The sequence below is a fragment of the Pongo abelii genome, chromosome 10 (genome assembly GCF_028885655.2).
Source record: "Pongo abelii isolate AG06213 chromosome 10, NHGRI_mPonAbe1-v2.0_pri, whole genome shotgun sequence".
Lineage (NCBI taxonomy): Eukaryota > Metazoa > Chordata > Mammalia > Primates > Hominidae > Pongo > Pongo abelii.
In genome coordinates, this window is record NC_071995.2 from 103,147,328 (window position 1) to 103,174,880 (window position 27,553).

The 27,553-nt window shown below is 44.9% G+C and overlaps 2 protein-coding genes across 3 annotated transcripts in view; both read left to right on the forward strand.

Moving 5' to 3' along the window:
- The window catches only part of CHST11 (carbohydrate sulfotransferase 11), a 306,478-nt gene that overhangs the window by 40,775 nt on the left and 238,150 nt on the right, over positions 1-27,553 (forward strand). The window lies entirely within an intron of this gene.
- LOC129049334 (ATP synthase F(0) complex subunit C1, mitochondrial-like) lies at positions 15,777-25,889 on the forward strand. The gene has a single exon (XM_054528175.2). It carries the CDS (start codon positions 16,636-16,638, stop codon positions 17,044-17,046), a length of 411 nt encoding a protein of 136 aa, XP_054384150.1. The 5' UTR covers positions 15,777-16,635; the 3' UTR covers positions 17,047-25,889.

Here is a 27,553-nt window from a genome sequence, read left to right on the forward strand (position 1 = left end):
AAACCAACCCTGCTGACACCTTGATCCTAGACTTCCAGCCTCCAGAACTGTGAGAACATAAAATTCTGTTGTGAAAGCCACCTACTCTGTGGTATTTTGTTATGGCAGCCCAGGCAAATCAATACATGATTAAACTCCTCTGATGCTTAAGTACCTCATGTATTAAAAAAAAAATGTTTACATCCTGTTTTCTCTACACTGTTTCCTTGGTGGTTTCTTCTTAAGTTGTTTTCTGGGGTCTTCCATGAGGAACCAAAGTCTCTTGGTCTCTGCTAACCTTCTTACCGTATGTCTACATCTGTCTTCTTTCTCCCCACCTTGCTGAGAACCCGGGTCTGTGATAGTGGGTGACGTGGACTGGAGAGAGGGGACTGGATGGTAACAGTGTGATCAGCCTGCTGTTTCTTCACAAGCCAATTACATGCAGACAGGTGCATATGGGGCAAGTGCTCAGGGTCCCGCTTCACCCTGCATGTGCTGAGTATCTTCCTGCCCCCTCTTTTTTTTTTTTTTCTTTGAGAGAGAGTCTCACTCTGTTATCACCCAGGCTGGAATGTAATGGTGAGATCTTGGCTCACTGCAACCTCCGCCTCCCAGTTCAAGCGATTCTCGTGCCTCAGCCTCCCGAGTAGCTGTGATTATAGGCATGTACCACCACGCTTGGCTAATTTTTTGTATTTTTAGTAGAGATGGGGTTTTGCTATGTTGGCCAGGTTGGTTTTGAACTCCTGAACTCAAGTGATCCACCCACCTCAGCCTCCTAAAGTGCTGTGAGCTGGGATTGCAGGCATGAGCCACTGCACCAGGCCCTGTCCCCTCTCTTGTTCTGTCCTACAGCTCCAGGGCTGTTAGGCTCCACCTGTCATCTTAATAACAATTGCCATCTCTGGCACTCTTCTCCCTCCTGGGCTGGGGGTGGGGCAAATGTAAGCTTCTCCACTTCCCCAAGCATATGGGTCCATTTTATTTTAAAGGCTTTATTGCCAATCATGACTGGGGAATAGTCAGATAGGATGGGAAGTGACTAGATTTTAGGGGAATTTTAAACTATCAGTGGGGCTTAACCTCAAACCAGTAAAAAGCCAGGAGAACAAAGGGATGTGTATAGGAAGGCTGGGGATGGTGTTAGCGCCTCATGACTGGGATAATCTACTGTGGAGTTCACAGGAGGGCCAGGCCTTCAAAGATGTTTTTATTGAAAACGTCCCTATAGGACCTTTTTCACTGAGAGTTTCACATCTGGGTTATCCGACTTGTTGGGAAAGGGTCTTGGTTATTTGTGCAACTCTTAATGATTTCCAAGAGAGCCTGCTCAAGCGGATGTGGGGTGGATTCAGTTCAAAGACCTGGAACACTTGAATTAGCCGTTGATTTTAATCATCTTTTGCAGCCGATAGCATTAAGGGTTTCTTTTATGAACCTTTAATACGATACTTTTTAGGTAGTGGGAGAGAGGAGTTGTTTTTGTTTTATATGCTTTTCCAGAAGAAGAAGAAAGGTGATTCAACTTTGAATTTCCTTTGATCTTTTCTTGATCTTCTTAACCCCTTTTCAGAATGGCTACCACTCTCCCTCTCCAGAACTTTCAGTGGCTCACTATTGCCAGTCCTCATTCTTTTTTCCTCCCATGGCTGGTTTAATTTAAATCTCCCTATCTGGAATTTGATTTCTTTGCAGCAGGGACCATGATTCTTGTTTTTCAGTTCACGTGGATCCCAAAGAATAGAGTAACACTCAGCAAATACTTCTTTTTATGGGAGAGGGTGTTAGATTTTTAAAATCCTTTTCTCATAGGCTGTTAGATTTGATTTACTGCTTCATACCTGGGCTTTCTGTTGAGGCCAAGGGGTAGGAGTGTCTTTGGGACTGCATCAGAGTCCGGGTGAGGCCTGTGACCAGCCAGTGGGGCCCCAGAAGCTGAGTTAGAACTGCTTGTACTTCCTGGTCCCCTGCCTTCATGGAGTGGAAAGGGATGAATTAGGGACTCCAAGTCCAGGTACCTGGGCTGTTCTCCAGCCCACCCTAAGCCTGGAGCAGCAATTGGTGATTGGGCCATTAACTTTATGTAGTTCTGGGGCCAGACTGTGCATCCTATAACCTTGGCCTCAGCAAGAAAACATTAAAGGGGAGACCTGGAGAAAATGTGCTTTGATAAATAAATACAAATTCATCCTGGTGGGTCATGAGTAGAAAGAAGTCATTATTACATAAATCAAATAGCCACTTAAGTCTGGACAGCAGGTAGCTCAATGCTAGAAGAGTTCACACCAAAAAAAGAAGGAAAAAAGTCAGGAAGGGAAATGATCAAAAATAGGGGTGGGTTTTCTGGGCCTGGGGCTGCCTCCGGTCCTCAGTGCCACCTTCCCTCATTCTGCCCCACTGTTCTCTTGCTGTTCTCCTTCTGCCCCCTGTGGCCATGGGACTGCCCCCACAGGTTCTGGGGACATTTTCTGAGCCCCCTGCACCTGGTACAGCCAGCCCAGAGCTCAGTGGGGGAAGTGCTCCATCAGTATTTTTTTGATGGTGATAAATAAGATTCATACAGCTTTGCAGTGTTTGATTGTGGACTTTTAATCTGGCACCCCAGGTGACCCTTAAGCTCCTATTTTTCCCTGTAGCTGTCTTTTGAGATTCATTTGCCGGGCCTTGTTAATGGTTTGTTTTTTCCCTTTTGATTTATTAGATTAGAAGCTCAGTTCTTGGCCTCCCCCTTCCTGGGAGAAGTTCTTGCTTCATCTCCATAAAACGTTGCTGTTGGGCTTTTTCCTGTTTTATTACTTTGCATTAATACCTGGCAGCTTATATCTGAGCTCTCATTTTATTTTCGTAACGTATAATATTGCCTCTCCTCTGGCAGCCTTGGTGCTTGCGAAGGGTTTGGTGGCCCTTGTTTTTTACATTGGGAGGTAAGAATTTAGATTTATTAGTCCCAACTTAGCGATGAGTGGCACAGAGAATTTTAGATGATTTGTTTTAAGCCATGTAGCTAATTAAGGGACAGAATGAACCAAGGATACTAGAAATGAACAAGCAAGGAAGAAAGCAAATGAACTTCTGACTTCTTCTGCCCTTTGGTGTTTTACCAACACAAGATTTATTTGTTTTTTAGTTTGGTATTTCTCTGGGAAATGGGCAGAAAGACATGAGCTAAGAGAGGAACAAATAGGCAAGGGATTTATGAACACAGTGCTCTGATGATGATGACGTTGGGTCTCTTGAAGCTACATATATACTTTTCCCCACAAAATCTATCTTAGAAGAGGGGTTGCAAATCCCTTGCAAGGGAGGGTTATATTTGGATGCCAAAGTGGTCAGTTTTTGACCTGGGTTTGGTGTGGGGTGTGTCCACAGAGCTTTAGCTTTCAGTGCATCTGATTCTGTGAAAGAAATAAAAACAGAGTAGTGGAAATGAACTATTGCGGTAGGTTGGCAAGTAAGTCTGGTGACATTAGGGAATAAACTGGGAGGAAGTTCCCCAGGCTCTGGTCTCTGTAGGATGGGTGGGAGGGCAGGTCTGATCTCTGCCCTTGTTGTGAGGAGGTTGGATGGAGCCCTTTAATTCCATCCCTACCTCTAGCTCAGCATTTACAGCAAACAGCACCTGCTGTTCAGGACACTTCATTTTGCCTTCGAAGTCCTTCAGGATCTTGAGGATCCAAGGGTCTCTAAGTTTTTCTGCCTTATAAAAAAGTGGAGGAGCTTTTCAGAGCATTCTAGAATAAGAGATGAGACTGGAGTCTGGGAATGGAGTAGAAAGATGCTCAAGGAAGGACTCCCCTTCCTTGTTTCCACAGCTGGGCCACAAGCCCAGGTCTCTTTTGCTTTTGACTGTACAACCTGCTGCCTGGGAGTTCCTGGGAGGGACAGGTTTTAGAGTGTGTCCTTGATGGACACATAGTAGAGCCCTGGGGTCCAGGAAGTAACAAGAGGGCACCTCCCAGTCCCTGAAAGCAAACACCTTAATTTTGCTAGGTAATTTTGGGGAGGCACCAAACCTGAAGGTTCAGGATCTGAAGTCCTTTTTCTCCCTCTTAGGAAATGTGGCCTAGCATTTGGTGGTCATGTTCAAATCCTGGCCCAGTCACTTACTAGATTTCTAACCTTGGGCAAATCGCTTAGCTCACAGATGCTCATTTGACCTGCAAAGTGGGCCCAAGCTGACACTCTGAGCACCCTCCTTGGCATTTGTGATTATTAAATTCCATAATGCAGGTAAAGTGCTCAGCCGAGAGCCTGGCCTGGTATTTATAGTCAGCGTGGAGAAAATGAACTCATGAGTTATGGTCTGCAAACGGTGAGCTCCTTCAGGTCCACCCACCAGATGCTGGGTGAAGGAGTCAGCCTCTCTCTAGCCAGGCAGGGAGGCTGAGAGCCTTTGCAGAAAGAAAGTCATTGGCAAATCAGAAGTGCCATCCAGTAAACCCTGGCTTCAGTCACTGTGGAAATTGTTAATCAGACACATGGCCCTTGCCGATTTTAGGGTAAGGCACAGCTGTGAGCAAACAGCTCACCTCTTTCTCCTTCCCTAGCAGCACATGAGTGGACTCCTAGCTCACCACACGTGTGACCTCAACCGTTGTTTCCTTATTTCTTCTTTTTACTTTTTTTTTTTTCTAGGACAGTGTCTTACTTTGTCACCTAGGCTGGAGTGCAGTGGCATGATCATAGCTCACTGCAGCTTGAACTGCTGGGCTCAAGGGATCCTCCTGTCTCAACGTCCTGAGTAGCTGGGGCTACAGGCCTGCACCACCATGCCTGGCTAATTTTTAACTTTTTTTGTAAAGACCTGGGGTGTGGCGGGGCAGTGGTCTCACTATGTTGCCAAGGCTGGTCTTGAACTCCTGGCTTTAAGCGATTCTCCTGCCTCGGCCACCCAAAGTGCTGGGATTATAGATGTGAGCTATTGTGCCCAGATTCTTATTTCTTCTAAATGCTTGGCTTTTAGAACAGTCTAGGAAAATAATAATTGGCCAGATGACTCAGTTAATAAAGATGTACATTTTTCTGCGTACCCATTGGTTGCTGTGGGGGAAAAAGTCATCTCCTCAGATTGCTAGTAATTTAATTGGAAGGAAATCAGTGGATTTGTGAGTGATAATTTATCTCCACTCCCTCTGCGATTAGTCTCTTAACTTTTAGCCCTACTCCCCGCATCTGAGAAACAAGGTGATCCGGATGGAGAGAGCACCAGGTGTTAAATTGGGTAGCTGATCTACGTTCCAAGGAGCTCATGGTGCAATTCAGACTGTCAAGTGCAAAGTGAGTTAAGAGAGACACCAGCTGGGGCATCATCAGGAAAGAGTTCATGAAAGAATTGTAACAATGGAAAGTTATAAATCTTCAGTTAGAATCCAAACACTCCCGAGGCCCAGAACCCAGGAGAGGAGAATTCAGAGGCAGGCCGTTCTACTGAGTCAGCAAGAAAAGTGCCATATCAGCGCCCCTCAAATCTGCACATGCCTAGGAATCGCCTGGCGTTCTGGTTAAAGTGCAGATCTGGATTCAGTAGATGTGGGGCAGAGCTGGGATTTGGCCTTTCTAACAAGCTCCCAGGTGATGCTGATGCTGCTGGCCTGAGGCCACACTTTGTGTAGCAAAGTGTTATGTAATAGTTAGGTTAGACAGTAATGTATAGATGCAGGTAATGTGATTAAAGGTGCTCATTACAAGAGAGAAGGAACTGTTGGTAGATGGGAGGAATATGCCCATCCAGACATCGTCAGGGTGGTGTGTGACATTGCCTGTCTGTATTCTAACCCCAGATCTGCCACTGCCTGGCTGTATGACCTCGGACAAGTCATTAACAGGTAATGTGATTAAAGGTGTTAGTTACAAGAGAGAAGGAACTGTTGTTAGATGGGAGGAATATGCCCATTCAGACATTGCTAGGGTGGTGTGTGGCATTGCATGTCTGCATTCTAACCCCAAATCTGCATTCTAACCCCACACTGCCTGGCTATGTGGCCTCGGACAAATCATTAACACTATCAGAGCCTCACTGCATACCTGCACATTGGGGCTGGCAATTAATACCCACCTTCTACACCTTCTAAAGTGGTGCATCTTTAGGAATAAAAGAGCAAATCCATGTAAATGCTTAGAACAGCTCCTGGCACACCTCAAGTAGCCAACAATAAGAGTCTTTCCATTCTCTCACTTGGGAACTCCTCTTCTTACTGGGACTTGACCAGTGAGACCATCCGTGCCTGGGCCCTGTGTCTCGTGTCCCCTAGAGGCCCTGCAGGACTGGAAAGCTGACTTCTGCTCTCCTGATTATGATGGTGCTTCCTGATCTTCCTGAGAGTTCTGGCCACCACCTGTGGGACATCAGCACGGGACACAGTTAGGACCCACTTTCTCTGTGGCCAGGGATTGCTTCAGGAACTGACCAGCGGAAGCCACGGAAGGGCTGTGAATGAATGCATGAGGACTTATGGGGAGAAAAAGAAAATTTTGTGTGGAGAGGAAAAAAAAGTCATCAGGCAGATTCCTGATTAAAAACGGTAAAATGCTTTTGGGCTCAACCTTATATTTGTGGGCTCAGTAAGCTGGTGAAATGAGATGTAAAATGCCTCAAAAGTTGGATGCACCCAGTCAATGTTAGCTTTTCTTTCTGGCTCTGCAGAGAACATTCCACTGAGTTTGCTCCGTCAAGGTAATCATTCTCACTCTCTAGGTCTTACCTGGGTGTACCCCACACCCCCAGGGCAGCATCCATGTCATCAGCGCCTTGCTTTGGGGAGAGTTGGTGGCTGGGAGGAAGGGCTCCTCTGGGCCCACTTCAGTGCCTCCCGTAGTTTTGCAGCTGCAGAAAAGTCCCATTTCTCCCTGACTGCTCACAGCTGAAGCAGCCCTGCCTTGCCCAGCTTGGTCGAGCTGTGTTAATGTAATTAGCTCACTGGCTTCTCACTGAGGTGGGCTCAGGCACAGTGGCATGTGTGTTAAGAAAACGAAATGCCAGACTCCTGACTCTGGCACTGCTGAGTCCCGTTTCTTCGATGTCACCTCAGTGGCAGCAGGTGGGCAGCCCGTGCTGGGCTAGATGGCTGCCCTGGGAGTCTGAGGACTCTCTAGGGTCTGGTGACTTCAAAGTCAGCTGTAAGTGACACATCTGGGTAGGGAAGAGGCCTGGGGCACAGGAGGTCAAATCCTACAATTTAGGGTCCCTGGGAGTGTTCTCGTCTAGTGATTCCTAAAAGCCTGTTCATGACCTAGGTACATTTGGATCTTTTGAGGATCTTGTTTAAAAAGCGAGGGCTGAGTGTGGTGGGTGGTGTGCGCCTGTAGTCCCATCTACTAGGGAGGCTGGGGTGGGAGGATCCCTTGAGCCCAGGAGTTGGAGACCAGCCTGGGCAACATAGTGAGACACCCATCCCCCTATCTTGAAAAATAAGCAAAGTCTGGGGCCCCACTTGGAGGTTCTGATTTAGTTTGGGTGGTTGGAGTAGGTGGGGAACCTTAATCAATATTTTTAAAATGACTCCCAGGTGTTCCTCATAGGCAGCAAGGTTTGGGGAAGCCATGCCAGAGTCCAGCCTTGCACTGGTGCTGAATGCGGAGGTGCAAGTCTGTGATTCTGTCACCAGAGCATGTCAGTGACAGACCTGTAGCCAAACCCAGACCTTGGAACTCAGAGGCTCTTGTTTTGGCTTACAGACACCTATTAGACTGGCTTCTGTAATTTTTGCCCACAAACCCCAGATTTATGCCAGAAATTCAGCCTGGCAGAACAGCGCTGTTATAGACACCAGCAGTTCTATTCTACCTGGGGGCTATTTCACTTTCCCAGGGGACGTTTAGCAATGCTGGAGACATTTTTGGTCATTATGACTTGTAAAGGGGTGAGAGTTGCTGCTGGCATCTAGTGGGTAGAAGCCAGGGATACTGCATGGGACAGCACCCCCCACACCCCCCCAGCAGAGAGCTGCCCTGCACATGATGTCAGTAGTTCAGAGGCTAAGCAACCCTGTTCTGGATGAACATTTCTCAGACTTAACTGCACTCACTGGGTCCTGGTTTAATAGGTCTGGGGTGTGGCCTGAGAGTCTGTATTTCTGAAAAGCTCCTGGGTGACATTGATGCTGCCGGTCTGGGGACCACACTATGCATAGCAAGTATGTTCAGAGCAATTGATTTCAGAGTGACTCAGAAGTGGGTTGGAGTCACAGCTGTACCATTAACTAGCTGCTTGATCTTGGACAAGTTACTTTAACCTCTGTCACCTTAAGTTTATTCATCTGCAAAATGGAGATCATATCACTTAGGGCCAAATTAGATAGTATGTGTAAAGAGCTTAATACAGGTTATTGGCCTTGGCAAGCATTCAGCAAATGTAGCTGTTCCTTTCACTCCATTATTATTTGCTTAGCAGTTCAGCTTTAATTGTCCATTGTTTCATTATTTACCTATTTTGTGTCTCATGCTTTGCTATAAAAAAATAAGATGAGGTGGGAGGTGATTGAAAGCATTATCTCTGTTTTGGTGAGTTATAAAGATTACTAGCATTGTTTTTCCTCCTAAGTCACCCCACCTTCTGTCACGGGGTGGGAAGTGAGGCTGGAATAAGACTTAAAATCAACTCCAAGAGAAACATTTTGAGAACTGGGGGCATCACCAAGTCATTCTTCAAATTCTGGAAACATGGTAGTTATTCTCCACTCACTCAACAAAAGTGACTGTGGAAGGAATGTCCCAAAAATCAGGTGTCTGATTCATGCGTTTCCATTCACCATGGTTTTAGGGATCATAGAGAAGGATGACAAGCGAATGCAGATATCCAATTTCATCAGCGTCCTGAAATACTCAAGTCACCTATTGCAGGAGTATTTCAGAACGAGTTTTGAGTATGGGATTGAGCTTTGTTCAAAGTCCAACATTGCCACGTATTAGCTGTGTGACCTAGGGGTTATATAACATCACAAAGCCTCAGTTTCCTCATATCTAAAATGGGAGCAAAATAGTATCTGCTTCTAGAGTTGAAGTGAGGCGGAGGTGAGATGATACATGTAAATTACTTGATGACTTGACCAGGGTGGACGGTCCTGCACATTAGAAAGGCCATTTGCAAATGTTGGAGTGGGACAATCACTTGGAAACTTATTCAGAGGTCCCCCTCAGATAGTTGATTCATTAGGGCCAGGATGAGGCTTGGAATCAAACAGGCACCCTCAGGGATTCTAGCTGTGCTGTGCCACTTTGAGAAACCTAGTCCAGGTGCTAAATTTACAGTGATCACCTTTGGGATTCTGGTGTCTGACAAAGATGGAAACTTCGCAGGAAATGTTCCCCAGGCGGGAGGGCTAAGAGGACACAGTAACTCTTGAGAGTTGCTCCGACAGACCTTTTATCTTGGCAAGGGCTTGGCTTTCTTTGCCAAGCCGTCATTTGTTACTTGGCTAGAGAAGGGACCACAGGGCGGGGAGAGGGGACATATTCAGCTGGCTGTCAGAACAGTCGACCTCTAAATGGGATAACCTCCGAGCCAGGCGTAAGCAATCTGGAAACAAAGAGAGGAGGTGATGGAAGGTAGGAGCAGAGGCAGGTGCTGGAGACATTGCTGCAGACTTCCTGGAAGGGGCTGCCGAGCTGGGAAGATTCAGAGGGGAAGAGCGCAGCTGGGGAGAGAGCCCCTGCTGGCTCCAGGTGCTGGCCCCAGAAGGCATCTTTGGAGAGAAGGGTCTGAGCTGTGACGGTTCAGTGCAGAGACAGGTGGGGTAAGCTCAGGTGTGCTGGGCTCCCTCTGCGTGTTGCAGAGCTCCCGGGGAGGGCAAGGACGCGAAGTGTGAGCAGATGGTCTCCGTCGCTGCCAACCTAAATCAATGACTGGAGAGGGCGAATGCTGCCAATTAGCAGGATATCCAGAGCCCCTTCTCCCAGCCCAGCAGCCCCACCTGGGAGCCAGGCAGCATGCTTTGCCTCCTGCTGAGACAGATCCTGCTTTTGCTGCTTCCTTGAGAGAAGTTTTAACACATGAAAATGGCTAAGGGCAAAGGCTTTGGCACCACTGCCTGCTTTCAGATTGCCGCTTTTGCTAGCCTTGTCATCTTGATCCTGTTTCTTCCCTTCTCTGGGCCTTGGTTTCCCCATTTGTAAAATGGTAATGGTGGCAATAGTACTCATCAGTTTTTGCCACCACAATGCTGCCCAGCAAACTATGTCAGTAGCACACAGTAGTAAGTGTTTGTTGTTCACACATCTGGGCTGGCCAGAGGGCTTTGCTGGTCTTGGCTGGCCTTGCTCATGTGTCTGGATGGCTTTGGCTGAGGGGAATGACTGAGATGATTTGTCTCAGCTTCCTGTATCTCTCTCATCCTCCTCTAGTGGTGTAGCCCAGGCAAATTCTCATGGATCTGGCAAAGGTACAAGAGCCAGTGAGCCACTCATGTAACTGCTTTTAAGTTCTTTTCTCACCCGCTCCCCACCATGTTTGCTGCCATCCCATTGGCCACAGCAAGTCACATGGCCGAGCCCAGCATCAAGGCTCCTGGCAGACTGCACTTCCCAGGATGGCACTGCAGAGTCACAGCGCCAAGGTGTATGGAATTGGGGTGTTTTTTGCAATCTACCATGAGTACTAACCTCACAGTTTCTTATGCAAGCAAACCCTCACCCACTTACCAGTCTTAGGATAGAGGATCCTCACTGGTCTCCTTGCCCTTAAGCCACACACCCAGATTAGGAATTCTTTTCTCCTCTGACTTCTTGTAGTTCCCTCCATATACTGTTCTATTTCCCCCGTCCATGACACCTTTGTACTGCTGTTCCTTCTGCCTGTAATGCCTGCCCCTTGGCTTACCCATCTGATCAACTCAGCTCTGGGGTCAGACTGTTTGGGTTTAAAGCTGGTTCATGTCATTTATTTAAAGCTTCATGACCCTGGCAAGTTTCTCACCCTCTCTGGGCTTCAGCTGCTTCCTCTGTAAAGTAAGTATCGTAACCTTCTTCCTTCTCTGCCAGGGTTGTCGTGTGGATTAAATAAGAGTTGTAAAGCACGTATCCGTGACTGCAAAAAACAAAAAGGAAATGCTCAATAGAGGTTTGCTTTTGTAAAGCAGAGTTTACATTTTGCCCTGTTGCTGTTGGAGCAAGGGTGTGCATCACATCCAATAACTGGGAAAAACAAAGCAAAATAAACCATTTTAACCTTGAGATGTGTCAGAAATAACAGGGTCACTCTGTCTCATTCTGGTCCCCTGAATAAAGGAAATCTTGACCATTTTCCATAAGCCTGGATTATCCAGCCATCAGCTTTATCCTTAACTTGGCAGTGATGATATGATTGCTTCTTGTGGTTATGATCATATATGAGAAACGTGGCAGCAGCAGAGGTAATTATCTCTTGTGATTATTTATGTGGTGTGACAGTCTTTCTTATAGCTGGTCCCCCTGAACCTCTTTGCAAGTAAGATTTTTTCTTTCTTAAATGCTTTTCTCTTCCTTCTACGTGTTGCTGCTACTGTTACTCCTGCTGTTTCTACCACTACCACAACTACCACCACTGCCACACCACCACCACCACCATCACTACCATCACTACCACCATCATCACCACCATCACTCCAGCTCAACCAGAATGACTATAATCCTTCACAGCCCTGCCAGGTCATCTTACCTATGATGACTTTCTTAACCAGCTTCCCCCAAACAAGTAGTAACATTTTCCCCATCCAAATCCATCTTGAATTCCCATGTGTTGTGGGAGGGATCCCGTGGGAGGTAATTGAACCATGGGGGCAGGTCTTTCCTGTGCTGTTCTTGTGATAGTGAATAAGTCTCATGAGATCTGATGGTTCTATAAGGGGGAGTTTCCCTGCCCAATCTCTCTCTTTGCCTGCTGCCATCCATGTAAGATGTGACTTGCTCCTCTTTGCTTTCCACCATGATTGTGAGGTTTCCCCAGCCATGTGGAACTATAAGCTCAGGAAATCTCTTTCTTTTGTAAATTGCCCAGTCTCGGGTATGTCTTTATCAGCAGTGTGAAAAGGGACTAACACAGCATTCTATTATTTTGTATCTTGTACCTGCTTCTGTTTTAACAGCGTATTTGAAGTACAGTTTTTGTTTGTCAGTCTCCTGTTTTCTCCTATATAAGGGGGCAGAAAACATGTCTCCGTACCTTAACATCTAAGAGAAGGATCTGGCATATAATAGATGCTCAATTTATACCTGTTGAACATTGACAGAGAAATTTCATCTTACTCTCGTGATATTCTTGTTCTAAAACCAAAAATTGCAGTAAAAGGCCCCCGCCCCCGACAACCATGGTTGCAGGGGTGTAGAATAGAGTAGAACTCATGAATGACATGAGACATTGGAATTCATGGATAGGCACATGCTAGCAAGCCTGAGATCCAGTGGGGCCTCTAATTCTGATATTTATAAATGGACTTTCCATATTGCCTGTGTTATTTAAGGTAACATGAACTTCTGTAACATAAGCCCCAAAATCTTGGTGAATGAACACAAGAAAAACTTATTTCCCACTGACGTGAATAGCCTAGAGTAGGTGTTGTTGATTGGGGAGCTCTCCTCCATTTGGTGGTTCAGGGACCTAGGCTCCTTCCATGGTGAGAATCTTCCATCTTTAACACAGGCTTTCAAGGCCACGGTGAAGGTCATCTACTTTTTTGGCATCTAGGTAGAGGGGATAAGGACATTGAGCTTACTGAATCAGGCCCAGAAGAGGTTCCCATCACTTCTGCTCCCATTCCACTGGCCAGAACTTGGTCTTGGGGAGGCTGACAAATCTAGTCAGCCATGTGTTCATTTTCTGTTTAGTAAGACCTCATACAACACTGTTTATGCAGGAGATATGCCAAAACATTTTTTTTTTAATACCTCTATCTGGTTTTCTACTGCTAAACCGATCTTAACCAAACCCTACTTCCGTTTCATGCAATATTGGCTCTAGACTACAGCCATGTGACTAAAAGGGGGCCCTTGAACCAGAAATGGGGGAAGGGTTGGAGACTGTGAGCTGCTGTTTGCAATTTATGCATGATGAAGATAAGAGTGTTACTTCGTACTGTTCTTAGAACCCAGTTCATTTGTAGACTGAATGTTTATATGGCTGAGAGCTGCAGGAAACACCGTGCGCACCTTGCTTGGTTTAAAGCCTTTGAGATCTATGGTGGCTGAATGTGCTTCCAGGAGCAGAATTTAATCTGCAGGGAGTGGGTGACTATTAAATTCAGTGACTGCAGCAAAACTTTGCTCCCCGCTCCTCTTTGTGGAAACACTGTTTGTACAGCATGTCTTCCATAATCAATACAAGGGAGACATTAATGAAGAGAATGTCTTGTTTGGCAGACAAAGCCTTCCCTTCGTTGGGATTGAAATGCTCAGTTAATTTCCTGGGAGTGTATTTATGAGAAGTTGGTTAGTGATTCTTGTAAGTGTATGTGAGTTTCTTGATTTTTTTTTTAAGAGAGGAGTCAACAACCCATTGTATTACTGTAAAATATTTGATAGCTTGTAATTTGAGGAATGTACTCATGAGAGCCTAGTCTTATAGATTTGGGATATTTATACATACTTTGAAATGAGTAGGTTGGAGGGGGAACTTTAAATATGTATATTTTACTTAAAAAAAAAGCCCAAAACCTTTTGTTTGAAATTACCATAAATCAAAGCATTATGGGAGATAAATTTTCTAGACTTTGTATGTGGAATTACATTGAGAAAGATAAGGTGGACAAAATGCTGGAGATGTTTGGGACAACCCCTGGGTTGAATCAGTCTCCACTTTCAGGGAGTTTATAGCCTAAGTTCCCTTCCCTTTTTCAAAAGGAATTTTCATCTGCCTTGTTTAATAATAGAATCTCTTCTTCCTCCTCCCAGCCTTGTCCTCACCTCCCTTCAGGCAAGCAGGGACTTCCTCCTTTGCATTGCTCAGGAAATTATGTTTCCCACTTGCGAGGCTGGCCAGCAAAACTTCTTTGGAAGTTGGAGGAGAGGATGCCAGTTTCTGCCTTTCTGCTTTCTGCTCATAGAAGGCTTGTGTGGTATGTTATCATCCAGTCTTGCTGGTTTTCTTCTGGGTCTTCTTGCTTGCCTGAGTTTGAATCTGCATTATGTTACAGCAAATGCAGTTGACAGTCAGTGGTGTAGTTGGAGCATGCATGGCCCATTTCATGGCTTTTTTAGTATGCTGAATGTTATGCCACCTTGTCTCGGTCATGAAATGGTTTAAACAAAATGATGCTTTGGAACTGAAATGTTCTGGTTGGTGAGTTTTCTGGTCAATGGAAGGGAATGACCTTGGGCAGAGTCTGTGACCACAAGTGAATTATCTATCCTTGCAGAGCCTCAATTTCTTCACTTGGAGACTAGGCACACTATCACTTTCCTTATGAGGGCTGCTGAGAGAATGTAGCTGAGGTTCCTTGGCTACTTAGCAAATGCAAGACTCAGTAATGGTAACCACAGTCATCTCTGGGTATCCATGGGGGATTGGTTCCAGGACCCCTCTCAAATACCAAAATCCAAGGAAGCTCAAGTCTCTGCTATGAAATGGTATAGTATTTGCATATAACCTACACACATCCTCCCATATACTTTAAATCATCTCTAGATCACTTATAATATTAATAACTAATACAGTGTAAATGCCATGTGAGTAGTTGTTCCACTGTATTGTTTTTTTATTTGTACTTTTAAAATTGTTGTATTTTTCCCCCTACATATTTTCAATCTGTGCTTGATTTAATCTGTAGATGCAGAACCTAAAGTTATAGAGGACTGACTGTATTGTTAATAATTATTAAGATATACAAAATCACTGTTAGTGAGAGATTTAAAAATGTCCAGGTAGAAAGAAAATGAAATAGACTATCAGAAGCAGTGATTTTCTGGTATGATTTTAATTTGTAGTGATCTACAGGATCCTTTGTGGAGGCAAATGCATTCTAGTTAGTAGTATCTGTGATATTATTAGGGCTCCTGTTTTATAGATTCAGTTCCAGAAATATTTATTATCAAGTGCCTGTGTTATGTCAGGTGCTGTGCTAGGAACTGTTCAGTTAAATAGATAGTACAGTTAAGAAAATAAGTCAGCATGTTCTCCCTCCCAGGCCTTAGAGTTGGGGTGATTCTGTGTCCCACTTTTCCCTGGACAATCCTGTTTACTGCTCTTGTCCTAGCATAATTATTCACAGTGCCCCCTTTTATTTCAAGTGTCCTGGTTTTGGAAACTAATTATAGGGTCATCAATATAGGCTATTATTGAGGCAGAGGGAGTTTCTCCAGAAAAGGACTATGGAAGTTGTCTAAACAAGAAGGAGCATGATGAAAAGTATTTTCTAGGGAGTTGAATTGAGGCTAGATGGTTAGTTGTAGGACCAGCAAAGTGGTGGGAGAGGGGAAAGCATTTTGGAGATAGAGTAAACCAAACACTACCAGTGTGATGGACAGAACCCAACTGGAGGTGCCATCTTGAATTCCAGAGTGTGAAGAGCAGCCTCAGGTGCGCAGCCTTTTTAGGTTTCACCATCAGCGTGTCTCAGATGTTTTCTTGGAGACTCCATTAGGCTTTAACAATTGCCTTAAAAATTCCCCAGCAAAAGCATTTTGGGAATAGGGAGCAACTCCAGGTTGCACATGAGATGCTTAGCTAGGTCATTGGTTTGTATGGCCATTTCCCTCCTGAGTCTAGGTATGCAGGTCTTGAGGGGTGGAGCTCAAGGCTACTTTTGCATTTCTGCCAGTGCTTCCAAATGTCGTGACTGGGGGTGGGGGTGGGGGTGGGCGGGGTGGAGGGAGGGAGAGGTGGGCCAGAGTAGTACCCTTCCTTGACTTAGTGTTTGAAATTTGAAACACAGAAACTTAGTGTTTCTGTGCCATGTCTCACATACACAGAGAGAATATTGGTTGCAATAACTTCAGAGACAGTTAAAAGGTGATATTTTATATATTCAGAGATTATTGTTAAATTCATTAGCAAGAGGAATGCAGTTCAGACTTCTCAGATTTGGGAGGTAAATGTCCCCCACCCCCAGTGTTTGCATTTGGTTTGAGTGTCTTAATTACCATTCCAGAACGTTTGTGAAATTAAGGTGGAAAAAAGAATTCTGGCTTAGGTACTAACATATAACCCTTGTGTGTTTATTATGAAGCCTTCACCTTTAAGATTCTTGTTTGCAATCCTGGGCAACACAACCAATTTTCTGTGTCATTAACTTTTTCCTGTAACACCAAAGGGCAGGAGGATGCTGGTCTCCACCTTTTGTTTCTCCAAGGCAAGTTGAACGACCATCTGTGCCATAAGATGGATGAGGCCCAGTGATCTTCCTGTTGATTTGGTATTTGTGTCTTCACACAAGAATCTTTGCTGATTCCAATGCTCGATTCACTGGAATACTCCCTGCTGTTCTCTGAATTGATGATGGATTAGTTGAGGTCTTTGTATTCATTATTGGCAAGGTTTCGAGACAGTCCCTTGAGTGCAGGAAGAATCTGGCAGTGGCGTCAGAAGGCCAAGGCTCGGCAACCTTGGATAAGTCACTGTCTGAGTCTGTTTGTGTTGCTATAAAGGAATACCTGAAGCTGAGTCATTTTTAAAGAAGAGAGGGTTAGAGCTGGACGAGTGCTGTGGGCTTAGCAGGGGCTGCAGGGGCAGTGGGAGTGCAGACTTAAAAAATGCAGACCCCTGGGGCACTACTCATTTCTCTAGCTCTGGTCTACTGTGGTACCAGGGGTCTAATCAGGCCTGTGTCTGCCTCCTTCTTGAATAGCCCAGAGAATTCATCTAAACAGCCTTCCTACAGCAGCTCCCTACTCCAGGTGGCCACATGGGAGTTCCAGACCAGTGTTGTCTCCTGGGACATTGACACAGCAGCCAAGTTTATTGGTGTTTGGGCAGCCACAGTTGGTGTGGGTGGTTCAGGGGCTGGCATTGGAACGGTGTTTGGCAGCCTGATCATTGGCTGTGCCAGAAACCTGTCTCTCAAGCAGCAGCTCTTCTTCTATGCCATTCTGGGCTTTGCCCTGTCTGAGGTCATGGGGCTCTTCTGTCTGATGGTTGCCTTCCTCATCCTCTTCACCACGTGAGACTCTGTGGGGGTCATCTGCCTGTCCCTGCTGCTACGACTCCATACCATTACTGGTGCTGGGATGTGCTAAGCTTTACAACATTTCTCTAAAAAAAAGAAAAAAGAAATAGAGGTTTACTTGGCTCACGGTTCTGCAGGCTGTACACGAAGCATGACGTCAGTGTCTGCTCTTGGTGAGGGCTTCAGGAAGCTTCCACTCAGGATTGAAGGCAAAGAAAAACTGGCTTATCACATGGTGAGGGAGGGAGCAAGAGAGAGAGGGGAGAGAGGTGCCAGGCTCTTCTTAACAATCAGCTAATTGTTAAGCTGATTGTGGGAACTAATAGAGCGACAACTCACTCATTACCCCAGGGTGGCAAGATCTGCCTCCATGACACACTAGGCCCCATGTCCAACATTGGTGATCACATTTTAACATGAGATTTGGAGGGGACAAATATCTGAACTCTATCAATGAGTCACTTTGTGCCTCAAGTTTCCTCAGCAGTAAACTGGGGTAAAGAAGGATATGAAGAACCAACCTGTTAGGGTCATTCTGAGGATGAATGAGATGGCCATTGTGAAAGAACTCTGGGTTGTTTTAATGTGGTGTCGTATTATTGAATGAACCATCTAAATTCATGACTGAATCTAGCCCATCTCCTGCTTTTGTATAGCCTGAGAGCTAAGAATTGTTTTTACATTTTAAAATGGTTGGGAAAAAAAATTCAAAAGAAGAACAGTATTTCTTGACACATGAAAAGTCTATGAAATTCAGATTTCAATGTCCTTAAATAAAGTTTCGCTGGAACTCAGCCATGCTCCCTTGTTGGCATACTTTCTGTGCCACTTTTGTGCGATAATGGCAGAGTTGAATAGTTGCTCCAGAGACTGAATGGGCCTGCGAAGCTGAAGGCACTTATCTGGCCCTTTACAGGAAAAAATGTGCCAGCCCCTGATGTAGAACAGTGGTTATTGTAGTGGTTATTGTTCATCTTGTAGCAAGATGAACCGGGTTCTACACAGAGATCTTTCCCTCCGATGGTGTTAAAGCTTGGGGAAAGCTAAGGCTCTCAAATTTCTGAGGAAGAAATCAAAGCTAGTTTGTTTTTTCATTCACTCATTCATTCATTCATTCATTCATTCATTCATTCATTCATTCATTCATTCATCGTTTCACCAAATATTCGTTGAGTTCCTGCTGTGTGCCAGACACTGTTAGGGGTGGTGAGGAAAATGCAGTGACACAGGAGAAAATGCCTGCCCTCCTGCAGCTTACAGTCTAGTGGGAGGAGTAAGATAATACACAAATAAAATTCCTGACCCGCCTGAGGGTGATGGATGATATGGAAGGGCAGGGGGAGAGAGTGGGGACTGTTAGGAAAGGCCATACTGAGAAGGCCATAGGTGATGTGAAGGAGGTGGGGTGTGAGCCCTGAACCTACATGATGGGGCTGGGGCAGTGGGGAGTCTGCTTAGGCAGAGGGCAAAGCAAGTTCAAAAGCCTTGGGGTGCAAGCATTGGAGATGGTCAAAGGAGAGCAATGTGCACAGAGCATTTTTGTGTGTATTTTAATTTCAGCACTGGCAGAGCTGTGGTAATCTGATATGTGATCCTGTTTTTAAAAAATTATTTTATCTTCAGAACAATAGGAAACACAAAGGGAGACCATGTAGCGCAGTGGTTAAGAGAAGGAGTTCCAGGCAGATAAGAGTTGAAGCTCAACCTTGGCAGTATTGACATTTAGGGCTGAACAAAATCTTTGTTGCTGGAAGCTGTCCTGTGCAATGGAGGCAGTTTAGTAGCATTCCTGGCCTTTACTCACTAGATACTTGTTGTGATAACCAAAAATGTCTCCAAACAGTGTCATATGTCCCCTAGGGGCAAAATTTGGGCAAATGTTAGTTGAGAGAGCAGAGACCCTGACTCTTTTTCTCTCCTGTTCACCTTTTCTTCAGCAGAGAGCACGGTGTCTGTTCATATCCTGGTGAGAAGTATACGATTTGATTGGCTCAGATCCTTGTGTTAAAATACAAGCTACTAAAATGGTCATCTTTGCAATTTTTTCATTGCATTTTTTTCTCTTGCTAGTCATCATCCCTTATGTGAAGCAATGAGGTGGACATCATTTCTTCCATCCACTTTTAGGCATGGTTGGAAGTGGAGGGCTTAAGGCTTACGAAACATGCCTGAGCCCCCTGAGTCCATGCTTTTGGCCCATCTGAACTCCAGGAGGGGAGACATACAGATAAAAGAGTGAAGTGCTTTTATACTGTTCCTCTGAGGCTCCCTGGTAACATGCCATCTGTTGAAAATTGGCCTCTTTGCCTGGGGGAGCCCCTAGGATGGGTTGATACCTAAGTCACCTCTGGCCGTGCTGAATTAAAGGCATGCCTTGCTGTAAAGAGGAACGGAAGCTCAGGGCACCAAGCAGAAGGGGCACATTAGGAGAGCCTAGCAGAAATGTCTTTTTGAATTTGTGTTCCCTGTTGGGCTCATTTGGATTGATTTCCTCCACTCTACCTTCTATCCTGTGCCTAAGTTGATCATGGAGCAAAATGTTCCTGTTTGTTCTTCCTTCTAGAGTTATGAATGGTAAAAAGGCAATAACTGATATTTACTGAGCACTTCTTATGTGCTCTAAGCTCTCTTCATGCATTCTCTTTCCCCCCTTCCAAATCCTCTCCATCATGGCTGTTATTGCCACTTAAAGATGAAGGAAGAGCCTTGAGAGGTTTAGTAACATTGCTAGGCTGAGTGGTTAAGTAACTGGGGGAAGCTGGAATTTGATCTCTGCAGCCTTTTTTGTCTGCAAAATCTTGGATGCACCATAAGAGAAGTCCAAGAATTGTCCAGTGAAATTAAAACTGCACCCCAAAGCTCAGCGCCTGGGGGGATTCCTGGGCTCCATCCTCAGAGCCTTTTATTGCACCCGTGCTTGGATGAGTCTCTTGAAGCTGACTTAATCCCGGTCTGTCTACACAAGGGAGCAGCAAGCTATTGACAGCCTCATTTTATGGTCATCAGTGCCCTCTTCCTTCTGAAGCTTGTCAATTTTAATGTCTGGAGAACCAGGGGGTGGTGTAGGGGCTTCCAGACCCCTGTTTGCAATCACCACTTGTAGACCAGAGCTTCTCACACTTAGATGCATGTGGAATTCCCTGGGGTTGGAGTTAAGTTGCAGGTTGTGATTCCATAGGCCTGGCCTGGGGTCTGATCCTGCATTTGTAACCAGCTCCCGGGTGATGATGCGGAGGTGGCTGTCCTCTGGCCACACTGAAGTCCCTAGTTCTAGATGCCATCACCCTCACCCTACTTCAGAGGCTGTACCAAATTCTTAGAAGAGAAATTTTGCCTCAAAAGAGACCTGGGAACCTGGCCCCAGGAAGAGTTTCATCTCTGCGGGGAGTATGGAATTGGAGTGATAGAGGTAAATGACAAGGATGTGGTGTTCCTTAAGCTGACTCCTGATGAGCTTGGCGAAATGAAGCCAGACATTTTATAATTGGTCCCTTTTCTTTGTGTAGTGTCTAACACTTTTTGAATACCTACTGCGTGTCAGTGCCTTTTCCCACTGAGGATCGTACTGGATAACTTTGGATCTAAGGTCACTTTGGCAGTGAGAATTTCCCGCCTCTGAGTCAAGACTACCTTTGAGTCCAGAAATGGTGGCTCACGCCTGTAATCCCAGTACTTTAGGAAGCTGAGGTGGGAGCTTGGCCCAGGAGCTCAAGACCAGCCTGGGCAACATAGTGAGACCCTTACTTGACAAAAAAATAAAATTAGGCGCAGTGGCATGTGCCTGTAGTCCCTGCTACATGGGAGGCTGAGGCGGGAGGATTGCTTGAGCCCAGGAGTTCAAGACTGCGGTGAGCCGTGATTGTGCCACTGCACTTCAGCCTGGGTGAGAGAGCGAGACAAGAGACCTGTCTCAAAAAAATAAAAATAAAAATAAAGACCACCTTGGAGTCAGCAAGCATGACAGGAGCGCGTGAGTAGGAGGGAAGATTCGGATGATACACATGTTATCGTGCTGTATTTCCTTCACTAATTATATGGGCTCAGTAAGGGATATTCAGAGGTTGTCAGTTGCCTTTGTGCCAGATTCAGTTGGACTCTGATAAAGACCTAGGCAAATGTAATGTCTGTGCACCGTGTTCTGGGAAGCGCTTTGAAGGACCCCGGGCAGATTCACTGGCATAGTTAATACACCCCGGACTTTCCCTCGCCCTGCGTGTGGTGGCTTATGAGAAGAAAACGAAGACTAGAAAATCATTTGTGTGTCACTTTGCAGGAAAAACACTTCAGGTAATGAGACAGGATTTGAGTGGGAAGGTGATTATAACCAACCCTTCATTCATTTTCTACAAAATAGTCAACATGCAGTCTCCCAAGCTGCATAATGAATAATAGCATCCTTTAGCTGGGGATGTTGGGAGGATTTATTTTTTATCTGTGATCCAATATTAATTTGCCTTAAACAAAAGAAGCAATTTACTGTGTAATTCTGAGGTTTATGGTGTTTCTACTAAGTCCTTTCATCTTTGAAAGATGATGTTATGCATTTTAATAGAAACTATTGTTTTCTTAAAATCTTTTCTTTTTTTTCTCTCTCTTTTTTTTTTTAACTCTTTCTTCTCTTCAATCAGATTGTAGAGTTGGAGCAAATGTCATGATGAGCTTTGAGGCCCAGGCCTGGACTCTTGAGGTGTGTGTGTGTGTTTGTGTGTGTGTGTGTGTGTGTGTGCGCGCGCGTGTGTGTTTCTTTCCCCATAATAGTCCCAACCCTAAACAGGGGTATGGCACAATACTTCTTATGAACAAAAGTGCTATTTGTCTACAAGGGGACTTGAGCCTGCACTAATTGTATTTGATTAGGATTTTTGTGCTGTCTGTATGATGTTTAACCACACTGTCAATTACAGACTTCCTTTAAGGAATTTCCAGGAAACCCCCTTACCATAAGAGTTTAAATTAATGTTCTGCTAGTTTAATGACAGCAGTTGGTAAAGGAAGCACCTTTCAGACCATTAGCTAAAGCCAACTTCCTTTAAACTTAAAGGAGGGTACAACATGATAGAGATCTGCCCCAGTGTGTCATCATAAATGCCTCGAGGCAGCCACAGGATGGGTTTTGACCTCAGTGGGGATAGGTTTGGTTAGTGGGTTGGGTAGAACCCCCTAACCTGTAGAAGAAGCTAGAAAAGTGAGATGAACGCCTTTCTCTTAAGGCTGTCACTTGTCCAATTCCAACTCCCTCTTTAGTAACCACCTCCCTGCCTCCCAGTGAAGTGACCCCAGGGAGCCCATTATTATGGCCCTGCTTGATGGATAATTACTGGTTGAGGCTTGATTTGACACCAGCATTTTGCATGATAGCCTGTTAGATTTGCTTGGCTCAGATTGATATTTTCATTCCTCTAAGGCTGCAGCATGGAAACATGGTTGAGTGGGGTTTGCCAAGATGGGATGATTTCCTGTGCTGTGGCAGGACCAGGACAGCTGTTCTGAGAACTGTTTCGGCAAAGCCTTCACAGTTGGTTTTGTTGAAGGCTTTTCTGCAGGTGCAGGGTTGGTTCCTAAAGGACAGTAGTCTGGTTTTCCTAGGAAACTACTTATGGAGAGTGCATGTGTTTAATTTAGGAGGCACAGCTGTGCAAGGGACTGGGACTCCATCAGGGAACGGGGTGCAGGAACTCCATGTTCCTTATGTCTCAGCTTCATTCCTAGCTGCTGGCGTCGGAACAGATCAAAGTTGTCTGTTGTCTTTCTGCACACCCATGCTACAGACAGTAAGGGATGAGGTAGCAAAACCAGTTCACTGCTTATCAGCTGGGAGGCTTCAGGAGAGTCTCTGAACTACTGAGCATTAGTTTCTTTATCTGTCCAATGGGCCCAATGGCACCTCTCAGGATCTTACATGCCACATAAGCTAATGGAGAAGTAAATGCTTTATAAGCCTAAAGGAATGGACGTGGGTGCATTCAGTGAGAGGCAGTAGGACTAATGGTTAGTGATTAGTTTGCTAAGTAGGAGCAGCAGTTGTTAGTGTAAGAAGGGCGGGTTAGTACATGGGTGGTGGTCAGGAGGAGCACCATTGCTGTTGCTACTTAGCCACTTGTGTAACCTTTTTTTTTTAAAAAAAAAAAAAACAAAGCAAAACAAAAAAAACCAAACCTCTCAGTCTGCTATAGGATAGATTGTTCCAGCATCTGAAATTCCAAAGCACTTGTTGAAGGGGATTCTTAGGATGGCGTAATTTTGTTCACTCATAGGATCTTCTTCCTGGGGCTTGATCCTAGCCATGTTCAGGATAAGCCCTGAGCATCAAGCTGGTGCAGTGAAGTGTTCTGTGGCTGGAACTAAATCTGTCCCAGGCTCACAGCATGGGAGGGGGGATGGCAGGGGTTTTTGAATTCCCTTGAGGGCACTTGGCCTTTGCTTGTATCTGCTAAGGAAGTCAGACAGTCTGCAGCCAGTGGCGTGTGCAGCCACCCCTTCTGTTCTCTGGCCCTGGAGGCTTGTGGTCCATTTGTTTTAAAGGCGACTGCCTGATATTCCTTTGGAATATGTGAGTCCAGTGGGAAAGAATAGAACATATTCTGAATCTTAATGGTGGATTTAAAAAATCTATTTAGGGAATCTGAGCACTTAATTAGACATGTCTTTTTTTCCCCAGCTGCCCTAATTAAATAGTAATCATAATAAGGATAAGGATAACAGTTGATCTCAGTGTCCTGTCTCCCAGTGAAGTTGCTCAATACATATTTGTAGATGAATGACTTGGAGATCCAAAGGAAGGTTCGGAGATTTGCCATTGTATTCAAGTCTACGCTGGTGGGACCTTTAAGGCGAACATTCTTCTTCTCCGGGTCTGCATCTTTTCCCTTCCCATGTAACTATTTTCTCCTTATCTGCATGCTTTTCTTTAATGCATTTCCGCAACATGTGAACCTGGGTGAATATGATTACATGCAGGTTGGTTTTTCTCCCTTCTTTGTGGTCCACATTTTGGGATTAAATCCCCCTGCAGACTTTGTCTGGTCAGCCTGGTTGTGACTGTGGATCTTGGTTTCGTATACTGTCAGAGATGGCAAGGAATTCAAAGATGATGTGGTTTTACCTCTTTATTTTATAAACTCGAGCCCAAAGTGAAATGACTTGCCCAAGAATACACTGAGTGAGTGAGGTGGTCATAGAGAGCTAGCTCTCCTGACGCTTAGCTCAGACCTAATTCCAGGAAGGTGACTGCATCTAGCTTCTGCCCCAACATATCCTGGGAAGAAATGGTATCCTGCTAAGGGAATGAGGGCTGGATGGAGGTGTCCTGTGTAAGGATGTCAAAGTACTTCACTCTGTCCTCTGGGGATCCCACAGTGATTCTTTGATTCTATGCCCACTTAGGGAAAGTTGATTTGAGTCTACTCCACTGTTTGATTGAAATGGGCCTCTTCTGTCCCCAGCCTGGTGAGTCGTATCTTGTTTTACTGCCAGTGGGCATTTTCTGCCTTTATCCCTGCTCATGGCTGCTGAATGGGTCACCTAGGCTGGGGCAGGCTGAACTACAGGCTAATGAAATTGTTTGGCCTAGTTCCTGCTTGGTGGTGAAATCTCAGTTAGGATCTTATCGCCCTCTCCGTGCCCGGAAAATTCGACTCTTCTGGAGCTTATAAAATTGGGATGTCTGTTTCCACTAGCATTTCTTTCCCAGTTATATTAATCAATAATGTGAAATTAAATCAAGAAATTCTTTATGCCAGCACCAGCTTCTCCAATACATTTATCTCTGTATTCTAGTATTTGCTTTGGCTCTTTTTCTCAGAAGGGGATTTTTCCACACAATTTAGGAGCACAGAGCAAACCTCCTGGGAAAGCATAGAAATTTACACATCTTTAGCTGCATAAACTTGGGAATATCAGTATATCTCACTGAGCCATGTTATTTTTAATCTGTAAAATGGGCATCAGTGTGCCACCACGCTGTAAGGATTACATGAGATTGTATGGTGTGTAGGATATACCTCACTTCGTGTTTGGCACTTAGTGGGTCTTCAAGTGGAGGTCCGAGCTTTCAAGACAGCCTTTTGCCTGATGTAGATGTATTTATGTGTATTGGTGTAGGGTTCTCAGGCAGGCTGATCATCAGAATTACCTGGTGTACTTTGAAATAATCCCAGCATGAGCATCAGATACCAGGGTTCCCCTAGACCACTCACTCATCCGAATCTCTGGAGGTGGGCCCTATGTTCCATCATTTTATTTTATTTTTCTATTTTTTTCAATATTTTTGTAGACGTGGTGGGCGGGGGGGTGGTCTCGCTATGTTGCTTGGGCTGGTCTTGAACTCCTGGCCTCAGGCAATCCTCCTGCCTCAGCCTCCCAAAGTGCTGGGATTACAGGTGTGAACCACTGCACCTGGTCCTATTGCATCATTCTGAAAGGCTCCCCCTGTGCTATTTTGAATCCTCGGCCACATTTGGGGACCTCTGTAGGATGGGTTTTATTTTTTCTCATCGTCCTTGATAAAGGCAAAATGGTGGTGTGGTATAGAGACTTGAGGATTTCAATCTGATCATTTTTTCATGCTTGATTTGGGCTCTGTTCACAGCAAGTTTGTTGGGATAGATGGGGTAGGAAAGGCGGACAATTACAAAACAGTAGTCTAATAAGAGAAGCTGTGATGCTTGACTAATTAGAAATGGAGAATTTGCTTCTTAAAAAGGCACTCTTCATAGTACTAAAGACAACCAGATTATATCTGTTCAGGCCACCATAGGGTTTGCCTTCAGATGCAGAAACTTATCTCTGAGATGGCTTTAAGATGGAGTGGTGAGAGTCCACATTGAGTTTCTTATCTGTTTCCAGATGTGTGGGTGGGGTTTCTTGTCTCTGTCTCTGTCCCTCCTCCTCTGGCTGGCTTAATACTGGGAATTCTTATCGCTTCCTGGAGGACCCACATGCTTTGGAGTGAGGGAAGCCAACTTGAATTCTGGCTCCAATCCTTAAATCCCATCTGGAAGTGTCATATAGGTGGGATCTGTTCCCAGCTTGGAATCTACCTGGGTATAACCTGGCACTCAACGTGCGGCCTCAAATGTTTTTGTTGAGCAAAGAGAAATATATCAGAGAAAGGTGAAAAAAAACCCAAATCAGGAAACCTGTCCATTTCCACTTCCTGGTTTTCTGACCTTCAGCAAGTCATTGAACCTTAGAGAGTAAGCCTCGGTTCCCTTATTTGTGAAATGGAGTGTTCACATTCCTTTCCTTAGCTTTCTCAAGTGAAATAATATTTTATGTAAAAATGCTTTTGTAAAACCGCAGAGCAGTCTCACCCTTACTGTAAAAGGAATATTTTGTTGCTTGTTAGAACACTGGCATTTACTCAGCATTTTTGCTGGTTGTTTACCTGTTATCTCTCTCTGTGTTAAACATGGAAAATTATTTGTTTATAAGTTTTCTTTCTGCTTTTTAGTCTTCTGGGAACCCTGCAGTGCCTAGACACTTTGAAGAAGGGTTTTCTGGAATTTCACATGGGTTTCACCTCACCCTATCCACATAGTTTGTCTTTAGAAGTCCCTATCCCCCTGTGTTTTCTGGGGTGAAAGACAGAAGCTCTGATCGGCAACCTCAAAGCTGCAGTGTTCAGGAAAGCCAGATATTTTTGTTTTCTTTCTTTTTTTTTGCCTCTCAATTGGAGTCATATAGTGCTGCAGCAAGACTTGTTTTCTGGATTAGTTACTGACCCAAAGTATTTTTCTTGCGAATAAATGTTGCTTCCCACCACAGTGACTCGAGAATAGGAAGGACACATGGAGAGGATTATAAATAGGTTTTGGTGCCAACAGATAGGGCAGCCTTCCAGAAAAATTATTTGCATTCACCATGTATTTGTTAAATGGGCAATTATGGAGTGTACAGTTGCTAGTGTTTGTTTGCCTGTCCTTGGGAAGGCGATAGTTCAGTAGTGGCCTGCATTTGACCCTTAGTCAGAGAGCTAGTGGGCTTTGCAGCTCGTTCATTCATTTATCCTAATCTAGGATGGACTGTTTAAAAATATATATCCAGCCAGAAAACAGATATAGACACGTATAGGGAGTGAGTTCTTGACAGAGAATTTCAGTATTTAACCATTGGTATAAGCATCCTTCCATCCATCCATTCATCTACTTATCCACCTTACCATCCATTTTCCATCCCTCCTTCCATTCATCCATCCACTCACCTACCCTTCTAGCCATCCACTCATCCGTCCGTCCGTCCGTCCATCTGTCCATCCATTCATCCACCCATCCATCCATCCATCCATCCATCCATCCATCCATCCATCCATTCATCCATGCTCCATTTTGGCAAATGGTTATCAAGCACCTACTAGGTGCCAATTCTGTCCTGGGTTTTGGGGATGAAAAGTCAAATAAGACAGGATCTCTGACCTCAAGGAGCCTACAGTCTGGGATACAGGATGTTTTCCTAAATTTTAAGTCAAATTCTTCCTTGACACATACCTATTTTTATTTTGTTTTGGT

Coding starts and splice junctions, on each gene's coding strand:
- LOC129049334 (XM_054528175.2), top strand. CDS start 16,636: ATGCAGACCCCTGGGGCACTACTCATTTCTCTAGCTCTGGTCTACTGT.